We start from the raw sequence: 26375 nt of genomic DNA, 5'->3' as shown, positions 1-26375 counted from the left end.
AAGTTAGTCGCTCGCTGGGTGAGGAAAGTGAGTCGTTCGCTGCGTGACTCGTGAGGAAAGTGAATCGTTCGCTGAGGAAAGTGAGTCGCTCGCTGGGTGAGGAAAGTGAGTCGTTCGCTGCGTGACTCGTGAGGAAAGTGAATCGTTCGCTGAGGAAAGTTAGTCGCTCGCTGGGTGAGGAAAGTGAGTCGTTCGCTGCGTGACTCGTGAGGAAAGTGAATCGTTCGCTGAGGAAAGTGAGTCGCTCGCTGGGTGAGGAAAGTGAGTCGTTCGCTGCGTGACTCGTGAGGAAAGTGAATCGTTCGCTGAGGAAAGTGAGTCGCTCGCTGGGTGAGGAAAGTGAGTCGTTCGCTGCGTGACTCGTGAGGAAAGTGAGTCGTTCGCTGCGCAAAGTGGGTCGCTGGCTGTGTGAGGTAAGTGAGTCGTTCGCTGAGGAAAGTGAGTCGTTCGCTGCGTGAGGAAAGTGAGTCGTTCGCTGATTGGCTTATAAGTAAACAATCCCCCACGTGGGGTGCATTCTTGTGATTGGCTAATACAAGGGAGATATCTGATTGGTTGCAGATCATTCCCTGTTTAAAAAAAGGCATTTGTGTGTGGAGCCAAGTCAAGGGAGTCTCAAAATTCACACACAAAATGCAGTGAAGTTCACAGACCGCAAGCAGTTTGTAAATCAAGATATATGTGTGTGTGCATCAGAAATACATTTCTGAATCTTGTCCTTTGCATTTGTGAATCTTGATTGCATTTGTAAATGTTGTTTGCATTTCTAAATTGTGTGTGTATTTCTGAATTTTGTGTGCATTTCTGAATTTTGTATGCATTTGTGAATCTTCTGTGCTTTTTAAATTTTGTGTGTGCATTTGTGAATTTTGTGTGCATTTGTGTATCCTTTGTGTGTATTTATGAATTATGTGTGTGCATGTATGAATCCTATGTGTGCATATGTGAATGTAGTGTGTGCATTTATCTTTATTGAGACTCTTCTGGCTCCATAGGTGACGGCCACGGATCAGTATTATAGATCAGTGGTGACGGCTCTTGAATAAGAACCTCCTCGTGCACTACCGGATCACGTGTCCATATACACCAGCTGCACCTTCGCGACAAGTGGAGTGTTGCTGTGGTAAACCGGTAACGGGTCGTCCCGCAGAGGGCTAGCCATCGCAACAGGACTGTATAAAAGAAATGAAGATGACACGCCGTTAAACACGCAGGAAAGATGCGGGGCTTAAGTTTGCTCATGTTCATAACTGTGGCTGGTGAAGCAACGACTGACCTTTTCGTGACCGTAGCATCACTCCCGCCAGAGCTGGAGGTAAGCGCTGCACCTGCCGGCACATCCCCCGTCACCGCTCGCCATATTCCCGGACCCGGAGAGTATGGACATCCCGGGATCGCGCTCGCGCGGTCTGAGGAGGAACCGGCGGTGCCGAGCACGGAGGACGGAGAGTCGTCTCATCCCCACGGAGGAGGAGGAGGAGGTTACGATATAGTGCAGTGGGAATGGAGCTACGTGAAGACACCTTACATTATAGCCAGCTGGCTCTTGGTGGCCAGTGTGGCGAAAATACGTAAGTTCTGTAATAATAACGTAAGTTTCGCATACTAGACGAGTTGTTTTGGCTGTGATATATAGACGCTACCGAGCTTTCTTAATCCGCTGGAATGTCGTTAAGAGAAAGTTGACAGTCTTGAGGACGTGAATATGTGTAGTGCGTACTTGGAAGTCTTTAAGCCGGTGCGTAATAAGCGCGAGCCGCCTGCGCTTCCTTCCATTGGCAGACGCTGATGGTTGCCATTGCAACAAAGCCCATAAGTTTCCTCAGGGGCATTTTGATACAATAATAAAAAGGGCTTTTAGCTGCACAGGAGATAATCATACTGCGTTAAAGAGACAGAACTCTATTTTGCGGTCAATGATGGGTTTCTATTTGTACCTTTAATTTTCTTGATTTTTTTTTCTGTGCTATGCAGTCAGTGTTTATATTTCTGTGCCCCGTGAGATCACCGTGTTCCCGCCGACCCTGCGCCTTTCCAAAAGCTGCGTGCTCTGATTGGTTCTGACTCATCATCTTTCCACCGGTCTGTGTTCTGATGGCGATGCGAAGTTCGATTCTAGTCCACGAATCGGTTCTTTCGAACTGTTCGTTATAAACGAGTTCATAAAGCGATTCAGTTCTTCTTGTACGTTACCTCATGACATCATCATACGGTCCCTGACGTGGCATATTGTTCTAAAACGTAACCATGTAGCTATTGATTGCTTTTTATTACACTTTTTAAATATTGATGTATACGGTATGTCGCAGTAGCTACACATTTTGAACACAGGAGATGTTTTAAATAATGTATTATTTTTATTATTTCATATATGGAAGTCAATGGGTACCACCAACTATTTGGTTCCAAGCATTCTTCAAAATATATTTTGTGTTAAAAAAAAAACTAAATTAAAATAAAAAATAACCTAAAAAATATAGGTGTGGATGGAACATCTTGAAGATGAGTAAATGAAGACATAATTTTTTACTTTTGGGTGAACTGCCCCTTTAAAACCAGCACTCTTTTGCATGTGTGTGAAATTATGAATAATACCATCAAGTTATTTCCAGTACTTTTAATTTGCAACATTTCTGCTATTTGATTAACATCTCTTCACCAAAACCCGTCAGTCCAATGTTTCTACAATCATCTTTTCTCAGCTCATTACAAATGAGATGATTCGCGGTTTGTGAGTTTACTGGAGAATTGTTTGATTTTGTGCTATTTGTGAATAAAGTTTGACTCTTCTTAACTCGCTGTACATTTTGTGGTACACATTGTGTAGCTGATTCATGAAAATACATACGTATAAAGTACATAAAGTACAAAATGCACTTCCTCCTGTATTTGCATGTGTGGGTGTCTCTCAGGCGTCCCTCCAGCTTGTATTTTTGGCTAAGACATGCCGTTATATCAGATAATTTAGTTCTGGTAGCTCAATCATCTGTTGCTCCATGATTCGATTGCCACAGTAACATCATCAAAATTAATTCCGAATATTTGTCTTGCATCTGAGATATAGCACTATCTGAACACCTGTGCACAATATTCAGCTGTCTTCAAGTGCTGAGTCCACACAGTCTAACAGGTGTTAAGAAAACAGTACTGCATGTCACCTACAGTATTGTTCAAAATAATAGCAGTACAATGTGACTAACCAGAATAATCAAGGTTTTTCGTATATTTTTTTATTGCTACGTGGCAAACAAGTTACCAGTAGGTTCAGTAGATTCTCAGAAAACAAATGAGACCCAGCATTCATGATATCCACGCTCTTAAGGCTGTGCAATTGGGCAATTAGTTGAATTAGTTGAAAGGGATGTGTTCAAAAAAATAGCAGTGTGGCATTCAATCACTGAGGTCATCAATTTTGTGAAGAAACAGGTGTGAATCAGGTGGCCCCTATTTAAGGATGAAGCCAACACTTGTTGAACATGCATTTGAAAGCTGAGGAAAATGGGTCGTTCAAGACATTGTTCAGAAGAACAGCGTACTTTGATTAAAAAGTTGATTAGAGAGGGGAAAACCTATAAAGAGGTGCAAAAAATGATAGGCTGTTCAGCTAAAATGATCTCCAATGCCTTAAAATGGAGAGCAAAACCAGAGAGACGTGGAAGAAAACGGAAGACAACCATCAAAATGGATAGAAGAATAACCAGAATGGCAAAGGCTCAGCCAATGATCACCTCCAGGATGATCAAAGACAGTCTGGAGTTACCTGTAAGTACTGTGACAGTTAGAAGACGTCTGTGTGAAGCTAATCTATTTTCAAGAATCCCCCGCAAAGTCCCTCTGTTAAAAAAAAGGCATGTGCAGAAGAGGTTACAATTTGCCAAAGAACACATCAACTGGCCTAAAGAGAAATGGAGGAACATTTTGTGGACTGATGAGAGTAAAATTGTTCTTTTTGGGTCCAAGGGCCACAGGCAGTTTGTGAGACGACCCCCAAACTCTGAATTCAAGCCACAGTACACAGTGAAGACAGTGAAGCATGGAGGTGCAAGCATCATGATATGGGCATGTTTCTCCTACTATGGTGTTGGGCCTATTTATCGCATACCAGGGATCATGGATCAGTTTGCATATGTTAAAATACTTGAAGAGGTCATGTTGCCCTATGCTGAAGAGGACATGCCCTTGAAATGGTTGTTTCAACAAGACAATGACCCAAAACACACTAGTAAACGGGCAAAGTCTTGGTTCCAAACCAACAAAATTAATGTTATGGAGTGGCCAGCCCAATCTCCAGACCTTAATCCAATTGAGAACTTGTGGGGTGATATCAGAAATGCTGTTTCTGAAGCAAAACCAAGAAATGTGAATGAATTGTGGAATGTTGTTAAAGAATCATGGAGTGGAATAACAGCTGAGAGGTGCCACAAGTTGGTTGACTCCATGCCACACAGATGTCAAGCAGTTTTAAAAAACTGTGGTCATACAACTAAATATTAGTTTAGTGATTCACAGGATTGCTAAATCCCAGAAAAAAAAAGTTTGTACAAAATAGTTTTGAGTTTGTACAGTCAAAGGTAGACACTGCTATTTTTTTGAACACACCCCTTTCAACTAATTGCCCAATTGCACAGCATTAAGAGCGTGCATATCATGAATGCTGGGTCTTGTTTGTTTTCTGACAATCTACTGAACCTACTGGTAACTTGTTTGCCACGTAGCAATAAAAAATATACTAAAAACCTTGATTATTCTGGTTAGTCACATTGTACTGCTACTATTTTGAACAATACTGTACATAGCTGACAAAAACAGAAGCTGCCCCATATGCAAAGTGTTTTTATATTATCCTTAAAGGTGTAGTATTTAATATTGACAGCTAGCAGTTGAAAATGTTGAGATAATGGGCGAAATCACACAGACCAAAACAAAAACAGACATTCCGACATGGAATGTCCATTTTCAAAGTAGAATAACTGACTGTAGCATTGTTTTTTTTTGTTTGTATGTGAATTTAGCATATTATCTGAATGTCTAGTAATGTATTATGGTGTTTTTAAGAAAATCACATGCATAGTGATGATTATGAACGGTCCTGTAAGTTTCACAATCTCATTTATCAGTGTTCTGCATTCAGATCACACTCTACTTCTCAAACATCCGTACTTCAGTTGTTGAGTTTGAGCACCATCCCATTATACACACATTTTAATGTCATCATAGACCTGATCTAATGCTAATAAAGATAGTTGTAATGGGACGGCACTCTCTCTGCCTGTCCCCGAAAATGAAGGGCGTCGGTTTAATCGGATTTATTATTCTTTCATTACGGCTGTAATTATATGTGGACTGATTATTAAAAGCTGATGACAAGTAATAATTTAAAAGCAGGAGATCTTGTGATAGAATTGATTTAGCAGTAGCAAGCATCATGTTCACACATGAAGGTCTTTTCTATTACAATAGAGAGAGGTTGGAGTGTCTCACAGGTGTGTAAGTATGAATGGAATGAATCTGTTGCACTCTTATTAAAACATTTTTGTGTTTTTTTGTCAGTATTTAGGCATATGTATGAGGATATTTTCAGAATTCTTTATTATTACTATTTTTGTTGTTGGTGTTAGCGTCTGTGTGTGCACACAGGCATCTGTTGTGCAGACATCTATTATATTATTTTTTGGTTGTACTGTATGTCAGTTTTTCTGTCCTTGTGTGAATGACTCATGGTGAGCGGTGATTGTTATGTTTCTTGGCAGAGGTGTATACTCTGTTTTCCCTCCTCCACAAAATCACTCAGAACGTGGAAACATTAATAATTAGTGGCATTAGAATCTCTCATTATGCTGTAATGTGTTGTGATTCTACAGCCTGGTATTTCATGAGGACTTGTATAAATGGAAGTCAGTGTGAGCCATACTCATTTTTAATAAGCATTATTAATCAACATAATTTTCTGTAAAATATCCCCACCCTTTATATTGCCAAACTTCTTATAATCTGTTAAATTCCCCTTTGTCCATATAAACACTACTTGTAGCTAATGTGAAGTATAGACCGTGTCCTGCTCCAGCCGACTCCTGATTCACGATGAAAAGGAAGTCATTGCAGTGTAATCGTTCCCCTGCTGATAATTACTTCTATGGCCATTTGATATGTCTGACTTGCAAATGGAAACTGGTCACACTGAATTTCCCATGGGAAATACTGGGATGAATTCTTGCAGCTGCTCCATTGAGTAAGGTACAATACATTTTACTGATGAAGTGAGTATGCAGACAGCGTTTGTTTGTTTGTGTATACTGTATGATACTCCTTTCTTAAGCTTTAGTATAAGAATGGTGTTTTTGTGGCAGAATACTGGCACACTTACAGTCCCTCTGTGACTCACTATTCGTAAGGCATTGTACGTTAGAGGGGTGTTGAGTAACAATTCATTTGAAACCGTAGTATGGAATTACAGCAGCCACAACTTATAAACTACTCTTTAAATCAGGCTTTTTTCTTCATGAAGCTTTTAGCTTTTTGTATGTTTTTTGGTTTGCTTTATTCTTTTGTGCATTCTTTTGCACATTAATGCATCTTTTATGGGTGTTACAATGTTTATAAAATTGGCATGTGTGCATCTTGCAGACATTATGGGCAAAATGCAATTAAAGTCTGTTCAAAAGGAATTAAATTTCACAGCTATAGTGCCAATTCAGTAAAGCACATTTACTACTTTTACACTTTTAATGACACTGAATGACAAAATCTCAACGTTTTCCCCCTCTGTTCTCTCTTTTCTCCACTTGTTTTCTCCATCTTCAGTTTTCCACTGCTCTCAGCGTTTCACCACAGCGGTCCCAGAGAGCTGTATGCTGATTCTGCTGGGTCTGGTTCTGGGTGCAGTGGTTCTTATCGCCAGCAAGAAGCAGCCTTACCAACTGGACCCAGGACTTTTTTTCCTCTTTCTCCTGCCGACTATAGTTGGGGATGCTGGGTATTTTATGCCAGCACGGCTTTTTTTCGACAACTTGGGTGCCATTTTGATGTATGCTGTGGTAGGCACACTGTGGAACGCCTTCTGCACTGGATTCTGTCTCTATGGAGTCAAGATGGCAGGAGGCATAGGTGAGCTAAAATGGGGTGTCAGTTCAAACTAATGGAACCAAATATGACACTTCTTAAATGAACATAAATCATACAGCGCTTTAGCCACTTCTGCTTGTTTTGGCATTTTTTATTAAGAAAAATTATGAGCATGTTAAAATAATAAACCTTGAATCATTTTTTGACTCCAGACATTTAAAGAACTGTATGTTCATACATTGATTTTTATGTTTTTAGTTTAATTACGTTTCATAAACCCTTTTCGGAAGTTTATTGACTGCCCCCTAGTGGACCCTGACCCCGGTTGCAAATCAGTCTTTAATAAATACTGTAAGCTATTAAATAAGCTATTAGAGTCCTTTTGTTACTGTGATTTTACTTCAGTTGCTTATTTTGTTTATAAAATACTGACAACTGCATTGTGATAAAATATAGCGGCAAATTCAGTAAAGGAACCAGTTTATTAATAATAATCACCAGAGTTACCACAGAGCTTTTTTAGTCTAAATACAGGCGATACAGTAGGTGTATTGAATGGACTTAATAATTAATAATTCAGTTGTTATCACAGGTCACATAGGGTGATTATATATAAATGTTTTTAAATTTGTACAACTCATTCAAACATAGCTCTTCAGTGATCTTTCATATTGCGAGTTATGCTATTTTTTGTTCAATACAATTCATCATTGCCTTATAATTGTTGACCCGAGTATCCCATATGATTTAGATGTGGTGTAAGGATTTTTTAGATCTAAGAAAGCTAGAAGTAGCCATTTAGCTGTTAGCTGCACATTTTTATCCAAGGCAACATACAGTACTCTTATCACAAGAACAGTCCCACTGGAGCATCATGGGGTAAAGTTCTTTGCTCAAGTGCACTATGGTGAATCCCAGCTTACAATGTTTGAAACTACTACGACAGATCTTTAACTACAAGAGCACACCATTAAGGCTGTACTAGAGTCAGTTTGGCTGTAATTATTGACTGCAGCTTGTATTTGTGTGTGTGTGTGTGTGTGTGTGTGCAGATGAAAAAGTGAATGCGGGTTTGATGGATTTCTTGTTGTTTGGCGCTCTGATCTCGGCTGTGGATCCTGTAGCTGTGATCGCTGTGTTTGAAGAAGTCCATGTGAATGAGACACTCTTCATCATTGTCTTTGGCGAGTCACTGCTCAATGATGCTGTCACTGTGGTGAGTCAGGACATTTTTTAAATCATCTTCCCCTGTGTGACTCTTGTTTGCTTTAATCCCTAACTTATAAACATATTGCTTTTACTATGTAAGCTTGGGCAATGTGTCTAACACAGAGAATAATGGTGAGCATGTGAGTGAGAAAATACACTACCAATCAAAAGTTTGAGGTCAGTAAGGTTTTTCTTTTTTTTTTTTCTTTTTTTTTAATAAAGTCTCTTATTTTCACCAAAACCATTACTCTAGACTTCAGTGTCACATAATCCTTTAGAAATTGTTTTAAGATGCTTATTTGCTGCTTCCTATTATGATCACTGTTGAAAACTGCTTAATATTTTTTTGTAAACCATAATATTTTTTTTCAGTATGATGTGTAAAAGGTTCAAAAGAACATAATTTATTGGAAATAAAAATATTATGAAACAATAAAAAGGCCTTGCAGTTACTTTTGATACATTTAATGCATCCTAGCAGAAAAAATATATTAATTTGTTATAAAAAAAAAAAAGATCTGTAGTACCATAGACACTCAATTCTGTCATAATTGATATTGGAGTGTTTTGACATATGTTGACCTACTTATTTTGGTGTGGACATTTGAAAGTTAAGATTAGCTTAGGGAGCTCAAGGGAGATGAGGACAATCTCTGCATCTTCTGTCCCTCTTCTGTTGTTATGGTCACATTATTCCAGAACCCTCTGCTGTAATACTGACATGATTACGTTATAAAGCATAACCAAAAGTCATTTACTTTCTCTGGAGAAGCAAATCAATAGTAAATGACTTATGCGAAGACATTTCCACTGAATTATCCAAACCCTTTCCCTCTTTTCTTTGTATTTTTCTATATAATGACTCTTGGGACATACAGTAGCTACTGGTTAGAGATAAACTAATTTAGCATTACTTGTTTATACTATATATTCTCATTGGGATTAAATTTGGTTCCAAATCAGCAGAGTATCAAGCTCTTGTTTGTGCAGTCTTGGGTTTTTGCTGACTGTATGCAAGTCTGTCCAAATGTTTAAGCATGGATGAAACCATCCGTTCCAGGATGTCATTCAGAAGATTATTTGTCTGGGTTAGCATGTTTTTTCTTGAATTCACAGGTTATGTGAGGAACAACAGATCCAGACTAACTTTTTTCCACACAGAATGGTATAAAATCAATATTGGCATTTTATTTTTATCCCTTAAAGGGATAGTTCACCATTTTTGGTGCATTTACTGCATTTACAGCTTTCCAAAACTGTGACTTTTTTCTTCAGTGGGAAATAGAAGATGATCATTAGATTTTTATTTTTGTCATATACAACGGAAGCCAGTTGGCACCATTTGTTTTTATTACATACATTCTTCAAAATATCTTCCTCTTTTGTGTCTTGCAGAAGACAGAAAGTCATAAAGGGAAAAAAAATTGCTTTTATATATTATATTAACCCTATAACTGCCGGTGCATCAAAAAAAAACCACAATTACACAATGATTATAAAGTCTGTGTGCTACACTACATTCTTTATTAATGAACAAAGTCATTAGAACAACGTCAGTCTACATTAATCAACACTTTCGTGGGAAATGGTGGGTTCACAGCTAATTATCCTTCAGTTATACTTCAGTAAGACAGTAATATGTTTTCCCTGGAAACCTAAAGCTGCACTAGGCATACATCAGATATTAGCACAAAAACTTGTTATTTTGAGCACTCACTCGAATATTTACACATAACCTATCAATCTAACTTATAGGTTGTGGTTTGGGGAGCTTGTTAATCCAGAAGAAGATTAGAAGCCAATGAAGATGATTGCCAAGATTAGAGAAGCAGTCCTTGATAAGATGACAAGCACACAACAAAAGGTTCAAATTGTATTTCTGTGGTATCCTTGAACACAGCGTCTTCTCAACATGACGTAAACACAATAATAGCGGAAGTGTTTGTGGGCATGCTACTGGTCTAATGGCAATATCGTAAGATTTATTATTATACAGGTTTATTATTCTACGCAGTCATGAGAAATGTGAGATGGACAAAGCTCTTCACAAAATTGCACATCTTCAGTTTGGCTGCTGAGCTGCATGTTAACTCATGTTAACTGCACTTTACCATTAGCTTTGACCAGTTCTCCCTATTAACTAGTTGATTATATTACTACTGTTAATATGTTAAAGCACATGTTAATGCCTGATTCTGCATGATCATATTTTGGAACCCTCAATACGACCCCATATCTAAATGTAAAAACTACTCTACTAACTATTATTAATCGCCAAATTAGGAGTTTACTGAGGCAAAAGTTGTAGTAAATAGTTAATAATGAGAAGTGGTTCCCAAAATAAAGAGTGACCAATATGAGTATACTTTTATTTAGTAAGTACACATACAATGATCACAACTGACAGTATTTTGACCTATCTATCCATCAAAGAATCCTGAAAAATAATATATTACACTTTCCAAACAAATAAGCAGCACAACTGTTAACCGTTACCTAACCTAACCCAACATTGATAATAATGAGAAATGTTTCTTGAGCAGCTAATCACCATACTAGAATGATTTCTGAAGGATCATGTGACAATGAAGATGAGTAATGGCTGCTGAAAATTCAGCTTTAACTTCACAGGAATAAATGACATTTTCAAAGAGATTATAATAGAAAATAATTACTTTCGATCATACTAATATTTTATAATATTACTGTTTTTACAGTATTTTGATCATATACATGCAACCTTGGTGAACCCATGAGATTTCAAAAACATTTAAAAAATCTGACTGGCGCTAAATTTTTGAATGATATTATTTGAAGGTATAGTGTGAAGGTTTTTTTATTTTATTTAAAGTTTCAATGTTTTTTATTTTTGTCATTTAGTTTTTCAAATTGGCAAGATAGTGTTGCAGGAATACTTGAGTCATTTTCTCCACAGGTCTTATACAAAGTGTACATATCCTTTGTGGAAGCGGGACCAGGAAATGTTTACACTGCAGACTATTTTAAAGGAATTGGTAAGTTCAAAATGTATAAATTGTTTCTTTTAGAGTGTAATATTTAAATGAGTTGATTCTTTTTTATTCTCTATCTCACATGCAATGATTCCAGCATCCTTCCTCATAGTCAGTATTGGAGGGACTTTGGTTGGGCTCATCTTTGCCGTCATTCTGGCCTTTGTCACTCGTTTCACGAAGACAGTGCGCATCATAGAGCCACTGTTCATCTTCCTGTTGGTTTACCTGGCCTACCTGACGGCAGAACTCTTCTCTCTGTCAGCTATTCTATCGTGAGTGTTGCCACTCCTAGCATACTCATCTGAATAACTTGACTTATTCCAAAAGGAGTCTCTACATAGTAGTAAACTGCATCTTTATTAATGCTGTGACCATGAAATTTGTTTAGAAGACGAATAATACACAAAATGAAATATGACTGAAATTGTGAAAAGATTTGTGTGATCACAGGGCATAGAAAATATCATTAGATGAGTGAAAAAGCAGCTCTGTGATGATCTCTGTAGTGGCTGACATTTATAATGGTGAGAAGTTAAATTAGACTATTAAAGCAGAGATAGGGAACACTTCATAGCTAAGAGTACTAGAGCAAAAGAGAGAGAAATATAGGAGCATAATAAAAGAGAATGAAAACATAAATGATACACTGAATGAAAACTGGTTAGTTGTTTATGTGCGCTGCATGTCTGTGCACATGATGAGGAAAACATATTTTCAATGGCAGTTTGAAGACTGTTTCACATTGCTTTCAGAATATTTTTGTGCTGACCCGTAAATCCCAGTAGTTTCTGGTGGGTCATAAATCACATAATGAGATTATGAGCAGAGGAATTAGATTATTAACCCAATTTAGTATTGCTCATAAGAACAGATTTTAAGATGCAGAGTCATGCCTTAAGGACAGGAATAAGTACTACAAGATATGAAGTAATGATCTCTTTCACACGTAGTTAAAGTAAATGTATGGGATGAAATTAGATTCAAAATGATTAATAGATGCATGCAAAATTATCCATGTGCTGCATACATTTTATAGATGTATCTTACTAACCGCTATCAAATTGAAAGGCATTTGTTTGTGGTTCGTAAGATACATGTATAAAATTGATGTAGTACACTGATATGTTTACGTGCATCTATTAATTATTCTGAGTCTAATTTCATCCCATATAAATGCCTGTCTGTCTGATTTTATAAGTATAAAGTAATGCAGAGCGCCCTCTGATGGACAAGGGGGTATTGAGTTTGGATTGCAATAAAACTGTAGAATTTAAGGTCATGTGTAACTGCATTATATAAATATGATCTCATCATTATAATTCTGCTCTTTTCATTGTTTTTGTGAGTAATGCAGAGTGACTCAAATAAAAAAAACATGTCTAAATGTAGATGTCACTCCAAAGGTACAAAGGTCTACACAATTTATATGAAGATTAACAACCATTCTGTTAAACTATAAATTCAGTTATATGTATGTATTTATATGTTTTCTTTGGATAAAAAAACATATATTGCATTCTATTGTCATTATATAATATACAATATAATATAATATCTGTGCCTCTTGATGGCATTGTTGATTCGTAACAGGATGACTTTCTGTGGCATTGGCTGCAACAAGTATGTGGAGGCCAATATATCCCAGAAGTCCCGGACCACCGTGAAGTACACCATGAAGACCCTGGCCAGCATTGCAGAGACGATCATCTTCATCTTTTTGGGTATCTCAGCTGTGGACAAGTCCAAATGGGCCTGGGACACTGGCCTTGTCGTCAGCACCCTCATATTTATCTTAGTCTTCAGGGCTGTGGGTGAGAGTTCTGTTCTATTCTATTCTATTTTATCCTATTCCGTTCTATTCCATGATAAAAAAATACAAAAAACATGATAGTTGCATTGTATTGTTGGTGCTTTTTGGTTACTGAAGTCAAAAACAATTGAATAATTGAAACCCCTCACTCATAGTATATTCTTCTTCACAGTTAACTTTCACTTTGGATTTTCCTAAACCATGAAAGCTGAAAACACACTATTCATCTAGTTTTCATTGAACTTCTTTTATCATTTATAATGGGTTGAGATGCTGAATTATTCTTGTACTAAACATTTCCAAAGGCCTGAGCTCTAACAGTTAGCATATTTATTTGCTCTAAATGTCATGTGCAGGTGTTGCGGGGCAGACTTGGTTCCTGAACTGGTTCAGGCTGGTTCCTCTGGAAAAGATCGATCAAGTGGTGATGTCATACGGCGGTCTCCGAGGTGCTGTTGCCTTTGCTCTCGTGGTACTTTTAGATAAAGAACACGTGAAGGCTAAAGACTACTTTGTGGCAACAACCATAGTTGTGGTTTTCTTCACAGTCATGTTTCAGGTAACTCTTTTACATATTTATTGTTTCTCTATTCTTGACTATTCATGTTTTCCCTCTCCTCTCACCTTTACAGAATCATTATGTGTTGACAAAAGTGTTTGTTTGTTTTCTGTTTTTCTTTCCTCAGACTCTGAATTGTATTACTCATGTGTGTGTTGTGAGGTGTGCAGGCGATTACCTTGCAGGGATGACATTTCCCGACCGCTGTGTCAAATTACTGTTATTTCCAAAGCTGCTCTGACATAGAGATGCTAATTTTGATGAATGGAGTGATTTTGATGGTGCTGCCTATGTATCAGTGTGTTTGTGTGATGTGCCCATCTGGCCAGGCTTTTCACCCGATTCCAATCTCATCCATTATTTAAGGCTGGAGAATCTGTAGAGTGTTTATGCGTGTGTTGTCATACTGGTGTATCCAACATGCCACAGTAAATTTGACTGCTGAAATCATCAGGATATAATGCCAAATGTTGAGCTCATCTGTCAACAGATTCCACAAATATGCTGGTTAGACAAGTGGGCTTTTTTTCTTCTCCCCTGTAACAGGTAGTTGTGGATTTTTTTTGTATTAAAACATGAAATACATATTCATAAATACATAATATAAATTTTGACACTTTCAGTATGAGTATTATTGTTGAGGGTTTTTCAGCTATTCTTTTTGCAGGATACATTGATACGCTAGTATTGTAGGTGCCAATAAGTGTCCCACTGACTCATTCATTTAGACTATTCGCTCAAAAACAATGATTCGTTCAGGACCGAAGCTGAATTTGACATCACATACTACTTATATTATCTCTATCATATTTAGATATGGCAGAAATAGAAATAGTAGTAGTATTTATTTAGTTATATGATATGATTCTGAATTCAGACACGTTCTTTATGAGTGAGTCATTTGAATCATTCATTTAACCGATTCATTTGAAAACAGCTGAATTCACAACCTCATTCTAGCATACTACTATTACTTTTTTCCTTATTCAGTCATTTGTGGTAAAAAAAAATAGTAAGTGTACAAGTACAATTAAATACTTAACTTTCACTTAAGTATTTTTATTGTACTTATGACTATATTTATTTATTTATTTTGACATAGCATCTGCAGGTTTATACATTAAGTACAGTTTTTCAGTATGTTTAACAGCCCTGTCAGTCACTGAATATTTCACTGGGGTGGACGATATATCGGTAGATACGATTAACTATTAGAAATTTGTCAACTGGTAGAGATTTTGGACTATTATCTCTATCGCGGTTACTGAAGCGTATTGTTTGCCCTTGTTTTTAAGCATTGCAATTTAAAAACAAGTGATTTTAAGCCATTTAAATGCAATCAGCAGTGAAAGAGAATGGTGTCAGAGAGCTTCTAGAAATATGAGCTGTGATATTTATTCGAAAGTTTTGGAGGCTTCCTCCTGTCTGATTCGTTGACATTTTCCTAATCTTTCCTCCCAGGGTTTAACCATCAAGCCTTTAGTGAAATGGTTGAAAGTGCCTCGCAGCACAAACAGAAAACCCACCATTAACGAAGAGATCCATGAGCGTGTGAGTCAATATCCCTCCCAATACTCTGACTGTGAATCCTGTTTCTCTTCACCCGTCTCTCTTTGTGTGACCTTGCTATCTGTGCAGTGCTTGTGATCTGATGACTGAAACAGCAGCATCGTGACTGACAGACTGACGTTAGACTCTTACCTCCAATGAATTAATCATCAGAGCTCTTTTTTGCCTTTCCATAAATAGATGTGCACACATAGGCAGAGGTCACACGGCCCCTTGCCATTTACCTCCTCCTCTTTCTGAAGGCCTTACACAACCTGCTGCTGCATGCACTCTGTGGGACTCACGGCTACCTGCTCAGCACTCTCAAACCTGCGCTAAAGATAGACTGTAGTGTAGCTGAGCTGACAGAAGAGATACAAAATAATACAGGAGAGATTCTGAGAAAATGAAGGAGAATAGAAGAGATATTCCTTAGAATCCAGCAGTTTCCCAAACTCTGGAGATTTAGAGTTGTGTTCACCCTTATGTGCCAGAGAAACCAGCACACAGCTATCTTTAGAATTTAGTTTCAACTTCTTCTTTTTTGTTAATGTTTTGTTTTTATTGTTATTTTTATTTATTTATTATTTTTTCATAGTAGCCTAGTGCTGTTTTTTTTTTTTTATGGCATCACTGTCAAAGAGTAAGCCGGACAAGTGGATTAACTTATTGTAGAGTTAACAAAATTAATCATGAGTATTATAATGTTTGAAGCGGATGCCATAACAAATGTCGGTAGACTTGTAAGATGTTAAAAGGAGTGGTTCATTCATAAATCCATTAACTCTTATCTTCATGCTGTGGACATACTGATATGAATCTGTGCCCAAGCAACAAAAAGAAAGTAATTAAAATACTGATATTACTCCATAGTCATGGTCTCATGTCATTCACACATTGTGTTACAGTTATAGTAAGCAGATTTTCTCCTCTCAAAATAGCCTTGGATGCTGACATGAAATAAACTAATAAATCAATCTAAACGCAGAGATGAAGATAATTCAAGTAAAATAGTCATTAATAACTTACAGAAGCACTGAACTTGTCCGTCCCTCTGTCTTCAGGCCTTTGACCACATTCTGACGGCTGTGGAGGACATTGCCGGTTTGAATGGATACCATCATTGGAGAGATAAGTGAGCGGCACTTTTACTGCATCTAGATCTATATTCTCATGATGAGAAATGTGCTCGGTCAAAATACAAGAGCTGAAAAGAATTAAGAATCATTGGATTTTATCCTTTAGGTGGGAGCAATTTGACAAGAACTATTTGAGCAAGCTGCTTTTGAGAAAGTCTGTGTACCATAAGAGTGAACTGTGGGAGGCCTATCAGAAAATCAACATCAGAGATGCCATCAGTGTCATTGATCAGGTAAAAGACTTCATGTGGCCGTTTATCAGGTAGACGGTTTGTCAGAATTACTTTTTCAGGTATTGCTTGTCTTGTTAAAAAGGTTGTGAGTACTGAGACGCTGCTGTCCTGAAAGGCTGTCATGTATGACTCTGTGGTTCTCACCATGACACTTTTCTGTAAGGTTTGTATGCTGTATTATTATTGTACTGAAATTGTTGACCACTAGATGGTGCTAACACTCAAAAAAACAGCAGTAGGTAAAAACCTCACTGCTGTGCAATACAACAATTAAACCGCTAAAAAAAACACTTCTGTTTTCATGTGTCCACTGTGTAAAATAGTTTCTTCATTCAGACTCACTAACAGTTGTGCATTATAGCCAAGATCTTCAATACATTTCCATTTCTAACTTTTTTGAATGAACATTAAATATTAGTAATGTTAGTTATTGTTATGTTAGTTACTGCTCTTAATAAAAGTTATACTAGAGTTTTTTATGCTGGGGGGGGTCTCTGGGTTGGATGAGAGTCTTGTTGGGGGTCCTTGGGCCTTTAAAGGCTGAAAGCCGCTGGATTATGGCATTGAGCAGAGGAAGCACTGAGACTGTTTCTTAGGCTTGTCGTTTGAAGAGCAGAGGATAATTCCTCTCTTTGTTAGTTACCCTGACGCCACTGTGTCTCTGCCAATACTGCTCCTTTGTAAGCATCTGATACCTGTCAGCTACAACATCAAACGTATCTACAAAAATACTCCGAGATGGCATCATACAGAGAGAGATTGAAAGAGGAAAGAAAACGATGGGCCTCCAGTAGAGTGGTGTAAAAATATTTTAATATGAATGTATAAAAATGCACGGCGTAATTGTTACACATTTCCCACTCGATTAATTTAAGTTGGTTACAGTTTGTCTTTAGTCATGTTAGATGTGTAGAACACATGGAACGTAAGTCATGCAGGACTTTTGTCCTCCAGTGAGATCATTTCCTGTACCCTTGAGTTTCATAGAGCTTGGCTTCCTGAGAGGAGTTAGCAAGCTAATATTAGCACAAGATTGAAAGATAGGGAAACCCTTTTTCTCTTTAGGACTACTCCTTGAAAGAGGCACAGAATCACTCTTTTAAAACTAAATGTATCAACGAAAATGTTTCTTACTTTATATTTTACTGTCCTTCTGTACATAAGTCACATTTCTGCATGTCTTTCCCACAGTTTTGTACTTGCTTACTGTATATATATTTCCATGTATATGTTTCTATGTTGGAGTGCAGAAACACTGTATGTGTCAGCCAATCAGAATCAAGCATAGCGGTTAGTATTTGAGTCAAGGGAATTTCTCTGTCTTTCTCTCAGGGTGGGAATGTGTTGACCTCTGCTAGACTCTCTCTGCCTTCCATGGCTAGCAGAACCTCTTTTCCAGAGTTCACAAATGTTACCAACTACCTGTGAGTAGTGTTTTTTTTTTTTTGTAATTTATTTATCGTTGATTTATTTTCAGATCTTTTTGAATGTGTGTGTAGACAGTGTGTGCAGGGGCAGAGGAAGGCATTTTGTGCATGTCTGTGGTGTAAGTATACATGTGTTTACATGCATGTTGGTTCCTGTCTGTGTCTATCTCTGTCTCTGTGTGATCCCTCAGGAGAGAGAATGGCAGTGGAGTGTGTCTAGACCTCCAGGTGATTGACACAGTGCCAGGAGCCAAAATAGAGGAAGAGCTTGAGACACATCATGTTCTTGCTGAAAACCTCTACAAACCCAGGAGACAGGTACAGTTCCGGGCCACACACACACACACACACACACACACTCTTACCCTCTCACTGTGACGAGCTCTGAAACATTATATTGCATCAGTGAAATGTGTGACACTTTGTATATAGTTTTTGCTTCTGTTTACCTCTCTTCTGTTCCTGCAGTACCAGTCTCACTATAGTCGGCACTTCATGACAGTGGGTGAAAAAGAGAGACAGGACAGGGAGGTGTTCCAGAGGAATATGCACAACCGTCTGGAGTCCTTTAAATCCACTCGCTACAAGCGCCACAAGAAGGACCGCAGTCAGAAAAAGGCAAGAGCTCAAAACTGCAGAAGAACACACTTAAGTTGAGTTAGGCGGACATGAGGGAGGAATGCTAAGACAGACATGTATGCGTGTGTTGTGTGTCAAGTCAAGTCACCTTTATTTATATAGTGCTTTAAACAAAACAGATTGTGTCAAAGCAACTGAACAACATTAAATAGGAAAACAGTGTGTCAATAATGCAAAGTGAAAGTTAAAGGCAGTTCATTATTGAATTCAGTGATGTCATTATTCAGCTCAGTTCAGTTTAAATAGTATCTTTGCAATCAAGTCAATGAAATCGCTGTAGATGAAGTGACCCCAACTAAGCAAGCCAGAGGCGACAGCGGCAAGGAACCGAAACTCCATCGGTGACAGAATGGAGAAAAAAACCTTGGGAGAAACCAGGCTCAGTTGGGGGGCCAGTTCTCCTCTGACCAGACGAAACCAGTAGTTCAATTCCAGGCTGCAGCAAAGTCAGATTGTGCAGAAGAATCATCTGTTTCCTGTGGTCTTGTCCTGGTGGTCCTCTGAGACAAGGTCTTTACAGGGGATCTGTATCTGGGGCTCTAGTTGTCCTTGTCTCCACTGTCTTTCAGGGCAGTAGAGGTCCTTTCTAGGTGTTGATCCACCATCTGGTCTGGATAAGTTTTGGATCCAGTCAACTACAGTGACCCTCTGATCTGGATACAGACTGGATCTGGTGGCTATGGGGACCTCGGAACAAGAGAGAAACAGACTAATATTAGCGTAGATGCCATTCTTCTAATGATGTAGCAAGAACATCGGGTGTTATGGGAAGTGTTTCCGGTTCCGGTTTACCTAATTAATGAAGCCTAAAAATCCTTTAACGGATTTGGATATTAAAAGCATATTAGTATGTTATGTGTAAGCCAGGTTAAAGAGATGGGTCTTTAATCTAGATTTAAACTGCAAGACTGTGTCTGCCTCCCGAACAATGTTAGGTAGGTTATTCCAGAGTTTGGGCACAAAATAGGAAAAGCATCTGCCACCGCAGTTGATTTTGATATTCTATTATAAGGTATTATCAAATGACCAGAGCTTTGAGACCACAGCGGACGTGGAGGACTTTAATGTAACAAGAGCTCATTCAAATACTGAGGTGCTAAACCATTCAGGGCTTTATAAGTAATAAGCAAGATTTTAAAATCTATACAATGTTTAATAGGTAGCCAGTGCAGTGTTGACAGAACCGGGCTAATATGGTCATTGGTGTGTGTGTGTAAGGTCAGTTGCCTGAAGGCAATGTAGAGACAAGGTTAATGTTTGTAGTTACTGGCATATATCATGAGCAATGACTTGCTAATGTGTGTGTGTGTCTGTGAATGTGAACGCGCAAGTGCATAATATTAAAAGAGAGAAAGTGAGAGGGAAAGTTACAACAGTTTTTCACTATTAATGCTTTTATTCCGCAAGGATGTGTTAAATCAGTCAAAAGTGACAGATACTGTATAAAGATATAATGTTTAATCAAAAGATTGATATTCCAAATAAATGCTGCTCTTTTGAACTTTCTATTCATCAAATAATCCTTAAAAATGTTTCATGTTTTCCACAAAAATATTAAGTAGCACAAGTGTTTAGAACATAGATAATTGATGTTTCTATCACCACCTCAGCAAACAAGAATTATTTCTGAAGGATCATGTCACACTAAAGACTGTAGTAATGGCTACTGATAATTTAGTTTTGCCATTGTAAGAATAAATAACATGAAAATATTTAATAAAAAATGTTAATCTATTTGATAAAATTAAAGCAGCCTTGGTGAGCAAAATAGTTAAAATTATTAAAATAATATTCCATATGCATGCATAGTGTATTCCTCTGAAAAGTTTACTTTATTTTTTCTCCCACCCACCATTTAAATATTGATAATATTATTTTACAGCATAAAGGGTCAGATGCTAAAGAGCAAGACACCAGTGACAAACCACGCCGAAATGTCAGCTGGCAGGACAGAGGTTGGTTGCCAAATTAACTGTTGAGCTTTGTCCTGCCACTTTAAATTCCCAGTGCATTGTGGGTAACATGTTTTTGCATGTGTCTTGATTTCAGACCCAGTTGTGGTTCCAATGGCGCCTGAGGAGGATATACATGATCCTTCTGAACCAGATAAAGATGAGGATGTAGGCATCACTTTTGTGGCTCGCAAAGCCCCAGAAACACCAAAGGAGAGACCAAAATCAGGTGAGATATGAACACAATTTTGGTAAGAAAGTATGAGAACTGATTGTTTCCTATTCCCAACAACTCTGTATCTTCTTGTGTTTCTTTCTGTTCTTTCAGTACCAGCTGCACTGGATGCTTGTCAGAGCCCAGTTGCAGCCCCTCCATCGCCAACATGTGGAGAGAAAAACCTGCCGTGGAAATGTGGCATGGGTTCCCTCCCTCCCTGTGTGTCTGTGGAGGCAAATAAAATTATCCCTATAGACCTGCAGCAAGCTTGGAACCAGAGCATCTCCTCTCTGGAGAGCCTGGCTTCTCCTCCAGAGCCTCAGCACCCACGTGTTAGCGCCCTCTCGAGGCTGGGAGGACCTGTGCGGACCTCTGCAAATGGAAAAAGTGGCGGTGGTGTTGGTGCAGGATCAGGAAGTAATACAGGTTCCCCAAGTTCAGGGCAGTTCAAGTTCCCTACAGCGAAGGAGGAAGAGGAGGAAGGTGCCCTCTCGCAGCAGCAGCAGGAACTGCAGGCCCTAATGTCTTCTTTGACGCCGACGCCGCCACCTGCCATGCAGTCTGCCGGAAAGAGAAGGAATCCTTGTGTTTATCTTAGAAGTCTAGTGACAGTGCCACCTTCTGGTGGGGAGCCACAAAGCAGGAGGCCGACCCAATTGTAAAAATGATCTCTTTCCTGTTTTATCTTTTTATGACCCTCGATCATCTTACATTTACCTCCTTAGGCCAGACTTATAAGTCAGTAAATTCCTTTCTAAGAGACTATTAATTTGTTGTGCTTATTTTAATGCTAATAGGTTACATGGGTTGGTAGAGTTAGCCGAGGGTCCATTTTCTTTGTGCACACACCTTATATATACTATTATTATACACCTTTGCATATGCGATTGTCAAAATGTACAACTAATGAACATGTATAAGGCTAAACCACATTCCAAAGGCCTACTGGGTGTGTCTGTCAAACTGTCCTCCCTTAATCATTCACTCGGATGAATCACTTCATGGTTACTCTTAACTTCACAGTGTAAACCTTCAATCAGCCTGTCCATCTTAAAACAAGAATGAGTACTGAGGACTTCCCTTTTCAGACTGGGATGACAAAGTAACACATTTTCTTACAGCAAATCACAGAAAGCACATGAGGTTAGAGCCACATGTCTTCAGGCTCTAAAATATGCATAACAAATTCACACCCTCAACTTTGGGTGACAAATAACCCATTGTCATCAGGACCATTTACAGTATGCTGTGTACAGGATATTTATACGTTTCTATGCAGCACATGACCTCTCGTCTGTTTTAGAGTTTAGTAAGAAAAAGAGCAAGGTGTCTTAATTTATTTTCTATTTATGTATTATCTACATGCCTTTAATGCTTTTCTTTCTGAATAACAAGGTTTTGCGAATCTGCATTTTAATGTACAAGATATGCATAGCTGTTTTTATAACAAACATGGATAATGTTAATGTTTATTTTAAAAATTTTGCCCATCATTACTTAATTTTTTTATGATAATATATTTATATCATTAATAGTAATTTATGGATCATCAGAATTGTATGTGCTTAATCAATAGTAGGGGCCTGGAAACTCGCTGTGTAAATCTTGTACCTAATAACATTGTAGGTCCGATGTGATGCAAAACGTCTACAGTAATAATTTACAGAGAATGCACAAACTCATCTATATAATCTAATGCACTAATTTGAATGAGGTTTAGCTTAATCAGCCGTATGCAGGCATAATGACTTGAGATGGATATACATTTTGTTTCTAAAATTGCTTTTAATATGTCTGACAATGACTAAAACATACAAACATATTTATGTTAACTCCAAGTCAGTTGCTCTATACCAAATGTCTTCATCCTTTAATGTTCTTATTGTACCATACAATGGAATAGAAATTCGGTTTTGCACTTTATAGTGAAAGCCATTTTAGCTCAGTTGTACCTACAGTATAGTGCTGTTGAACCTGTTTTCCCATTGTTTTGTATTGCTGTGTAATTCTAATGTATGCATGTACTGATGATCGGAGTGCCTTGAGAGGGATGTGCTAGATGTTGAGAAAGAGGCCTTGTTGATCTATTGTGCCTGTAAATGGTATGGAGTGCCTCAATGCTACTGTCTTACCTGAACTTGTCACATTAGCAGAAATATTACCCCAGTCATTTGACCCCATAGAAATTGAATTGGAATTAAATAATCTAGCCATTTAATTCAAGTGGAATTTTAAGCTCTTTTATCCCATATGTGTTTATTTGTGTAGGCATCTATATAAGGTACCTGTGCGCCAAATATTGACTTGGAATAGCTTCATGGAATAAAGTTAACATAAGAGAGGACAGTGCTTTTGAATTAACCCAGTGTTTATCTCGTCATTTCATATTAATTTATCTTTTCAATGTTTAGACAAAAACATATTTATATATTCCAGTCTGTGTCATATTAAGCTGGACTCAGCTGGTTTTTCATCTGTTTTAGGGCAGACCCTCAGGAGGCCCAGTGAAGGGAACCTTTCGGTGAATAATGAAGTTAAAGCCCCCCTTCAATCCAGGAGTCCCTGTGGTTTAGGCAGGGCTTCCCTAGACTGTTTTCAAAAGACTACAGTGCATTTATGTGCTAATGTGCCATTTTCTCTTCCTCAAGCCCTGAAACAGATCTCAGTCAGCGATGAAGTCACTGGCGAGAGAACAAAAGTTAGATCTGAATGTGGAGACTTTAATCCGATTCCACCTAGTGATTTTTCCCTCCTGACTAAATATCAGGGTTTTATGTTGTTGCCCCCCCCCCCCCAGAAGTAATCCTAAGATTTCTCTCATCATGTTCATAAAAAACTGCTTTTATGGGCACTTTAGGCTTTGTTGAGTTCTAGAAATTAAATTACAAATGTAATTCATCTGATAGCATCCAGCAGATATACAACCACCACAGGAGAATTATGTCTATTGTTTTCTGTCTTTCCTTAACTGTCATTTTCCTGAACTGACAAATGTTAATTCTATCTCATATTATATTATTTATTCATCTTGAACTAGTGAAAATCAGTGACATTTAAATTTTTTTTTGAAATTAAATATCAAATTTCCCTGTGTTTGTAATGATAAATTCATAGTTAGCATAGTTTTGCAGTAATTTGGCAAACTTACAATAACACACAATAAAACAAACTTACAATAACGCACGATAATGTGTCATATTTCAAATCGGTAGTTAGTAATCTTAGAAAAGATTTTGGGGTAAAAACTCATTTACAAAATTTACCATACAGTAGGCCAGGGTTTGTTCTAAATAATTATCTCAAGGCTGATTACGGGGCAATATTTAATAAATAAAAATGGCATAGAAGTATAAAGGACACTAAAGGATAAAGCACACTAATACTTCATAAAATACTTCAAACGTACAAACAGAATATATATATATATATATATATATATATATATATATATATATATATATATATATATATATATATATATATATATATATATATATATTTATAATCAGCATATAAATTCTTCCGCCAAGTAATATAGTTCGTTTACTTGGCGCATTAACATTGCGACAACTGCTTAGAACGTGCATCACCCAGTCGGAATGTAGAGTCAGCATCCGTTGAACTATAAATATGTAACGTTTTAAACCAAACCTACATGGTTTTAATCGTTAACTGGCAATGTAGCTTCACTTGTTTCACTTGTTTTGGATATCAGTCAACTTGTCAACTTCTGTTTACCGTGCCACCTCAGGTAACGTTACAGTCATCGTGGTGAAATCCAAAAAAATGAGCAAACTAAATATGCGTCATATTGATTAACCTGCAAAGTCTGAACTCTCAAATTTAAATGGTTAGTATATGCTTTTTTTCACAAACACTTGTTGCTCGCGTTGCTCAGTGTACCGTTCCTTCCTTCAGCCAATAGTGATGGCCGATTCGTGAACGAATCGTTCAATTTAACCGGTTCTTCTTAGTGAACCGGTTGAACCAGTTCACCAAATCGAACTGAATCGTTTGAAACGGTTCACGTCTCCAATAAGCATAAATCCACAAAATACTTAAGCTGTTAACTTTTTTAACGTGACTGACACTCCCTCTGAGTCAGAATAAACCAATATCCCGGGGTAATCCATTTACTCAAACAGTACACTGAATGAAATGCTGTGAAGACCGAACTGAAGATGAACACCGAGCCGAGCCAGATAATGAACAAACACGCCCACTGCTGGAGCAGTTCTCGTTCTCGAGTCAAGAACCGGTTGCTTCGGTGTTCGGATCACCAGTACACTCAACCGAGAATCGTTTCTGTCGGACGCGTCCGATTTGAGAACCGATGAGCTGATTCTCGTTCTCGAGTCAAGAACCGGTTGCTTCGGTGTTCGGATCACCAGTACACTCAACCGAGAATCGTTTCTGTCGGACGCGTCCGAATTGAGAACCGATGAACTGATGATACTGCGCATGCGTGTAATTTTGTAAGTATTTTGTTAAACATCGGAAAGTGTGATATTGTATATAATGTATAGGCCAAATGGGTTTTCAGGGAAGTTGGACAATAATTAAGACTCTAAAGACTCTTATGTTTAATAGGAATAAGGGATGATTTATGAGATATCTGTACTGTATTTATAGTTAATGATGACATTCACAAATTGAGTTTGTAGTAAACAGAACATGAACACGAGTAGAGCAGCTGATGACACTGAACTGCAGCACGTGCCGGTTAGAGCGATTCTCGTTCTCGAGTCAAGAACCGGTTGCATCGGTTTTCGGATCATCAGTACACTCAACCGAGAATCGTTTCTGTCGGACGCGTCCGAATTGAGAACCGATGAACTGATGATACTGCGCATGCGCGATTCAGCGTGAAGCCAACTGACTCACAGCATGTCTCTGAACCGAAGGGATTCTTTTGGTGATTGATTCTGATTCTGTACTAGTAGTTATGAGCGGGTATTTTGAGGGCTTGGATGAAGGGCAATCTGGCGAAACGTAAGTTAATTTAATAACAAATACATCGCAATGGATTATGTTTAGTAAGTGGATCATGGTTTCTGCGCTGATGACACCTAATTTATTTACTTTATATCTTCAAGACTTAAATCCTCATATGCACATTATTGCTGTTACTGTATTTAGGTGTTGTTGCAAAACTCAAATGTAAACTTTTCATGATTATGAGGTTTTAACTGACTAAAGTTATGATTACTGACTTTATATATTTGAATGTTTGATAGACGTGACGCCATTACGTCATCGCCAATGACGTCATTACGTCGAGCGTGAAAGAACCGATGAACCGGTTTTTTCAACCGGTTTATTGAATCGAACCGTCCGAAAGAACCGGTTCGCGGAAAAGAATCGGACTTCCCATCACTATCAGCCAACCGTTAAGCCGTAAAATTGTGAGATCACGTGATGGACGGTTCACTTGTCCGAACGAACCGATTCAGTAAGAATCTGATTGGCCAACACTAGTGTGTAGAATACGTAAAATGATATGCTATCAATAATGGGATTGATAATAAATACAGATTCCTAATTTTGTGTGCGCACTGACCTGAAA

General features: G+C 38.0%; 1 protein-coding gene across 2 annotated transcripts; it reads left to right on the top strand.

Annotated features, from left to right (window-relative positions):
- The first annotated feature begins 1064 nt into the window (after nucleotides 1-1064).
- On the top strand, nucleotides 1065-23032 carry LOC128016884 (sodium/hydrogen exchanger 5). Of its 2 annotated transcripts, XM_052601751.1 has the most exons (16): nucleotides 1156-1571; nucleotides 6802-7104; nucleotides 8115-8278; nucleotides 11207-11285; nucleotides 11380-11557; nucleotides 12876-13096; nucleotides 13452-13654; nucleotides 15116-15205; nucleotides 16267-16337; nucleotides 16448-16574; nucleotides 17907-17998; nucleotides 18193-18319; nucleotides 18470-18619; nucleotides 20523-20595; nucleotides 20690-20821; nucleotides 20921-23032. In XM_052601751.1, the coding sequence occupies exons 1-16, from the start codon at nucleotides 1220-1222 to the stop codon at nucleotides 21469-21471; spliced, it is 2913 nt and encodes a 970-aa protein (XP_052457711.1). In that variant the 5' UTR covers nucleotides 1156-1219; the 3' UTR covers nucleotides 21472-23032. The 2 variants fall into 2 exon arrangements, with proteins under 2 accessions (XP_052457712.1, XP_052457711.1); XM_052601752.1 differs by lacking the exon at nucleotides 20523-20595 and having other exon boundaries at nucleotides 1065-1571; nucleotides 18470-18532; nucleotides 20722-20821.
- Nucleotides 23033-26375: the final 3343 nt, after the last annotated feature.

This window comes from Carassius gibelio, chromosome A7 (assembly GCF_023724105.1).
Source record: "Carassius gibelio isolate Cgi1373 ecotype wild population from Czech Republic chromosome A7, carGib1.2-hapl.c, whole genome shotgun sequence".
In the NCBI taxonomy this organism is placed as follows: domain Eukaryota; kingdom Metazoa; phylum Chordata; class Actinopteri; order Cypriniformes; family Cyprinidae; genus Carassius; species Carassius gibelio.
This window is presented reverse-complemented; position numbering and strand designations above follow the sequence as displayed.

What these genes read in the sequence shown, in the direction of transcription:
- LOC128016884 (XM_052601751.1), top strand. Translation starts at nt 1,220, where the DNA reads ATGCGGGGCTTAAGTTTGCTCATGTTCATAACTGTGGCTGGTGAAGCA. An exon ending in CAAGATGGCAGGAGGCATAG is followed by an intron (nt 7,105 to 8,114) that starts GTGAGCTAAAAT and finishes GTGTGTGTGCAG; the next exon opens with ATGAAAAAGTGAATGCGGGT. An exon ending in AGACTATTTTAAAGGAATTG is followed by an intron (nt 11,286 to 11,379) that starts GTAAGTTCAAAA and finishes CAATGATTCCAG; the next exon opens with CATCCTTCCTCATAGTCAGT.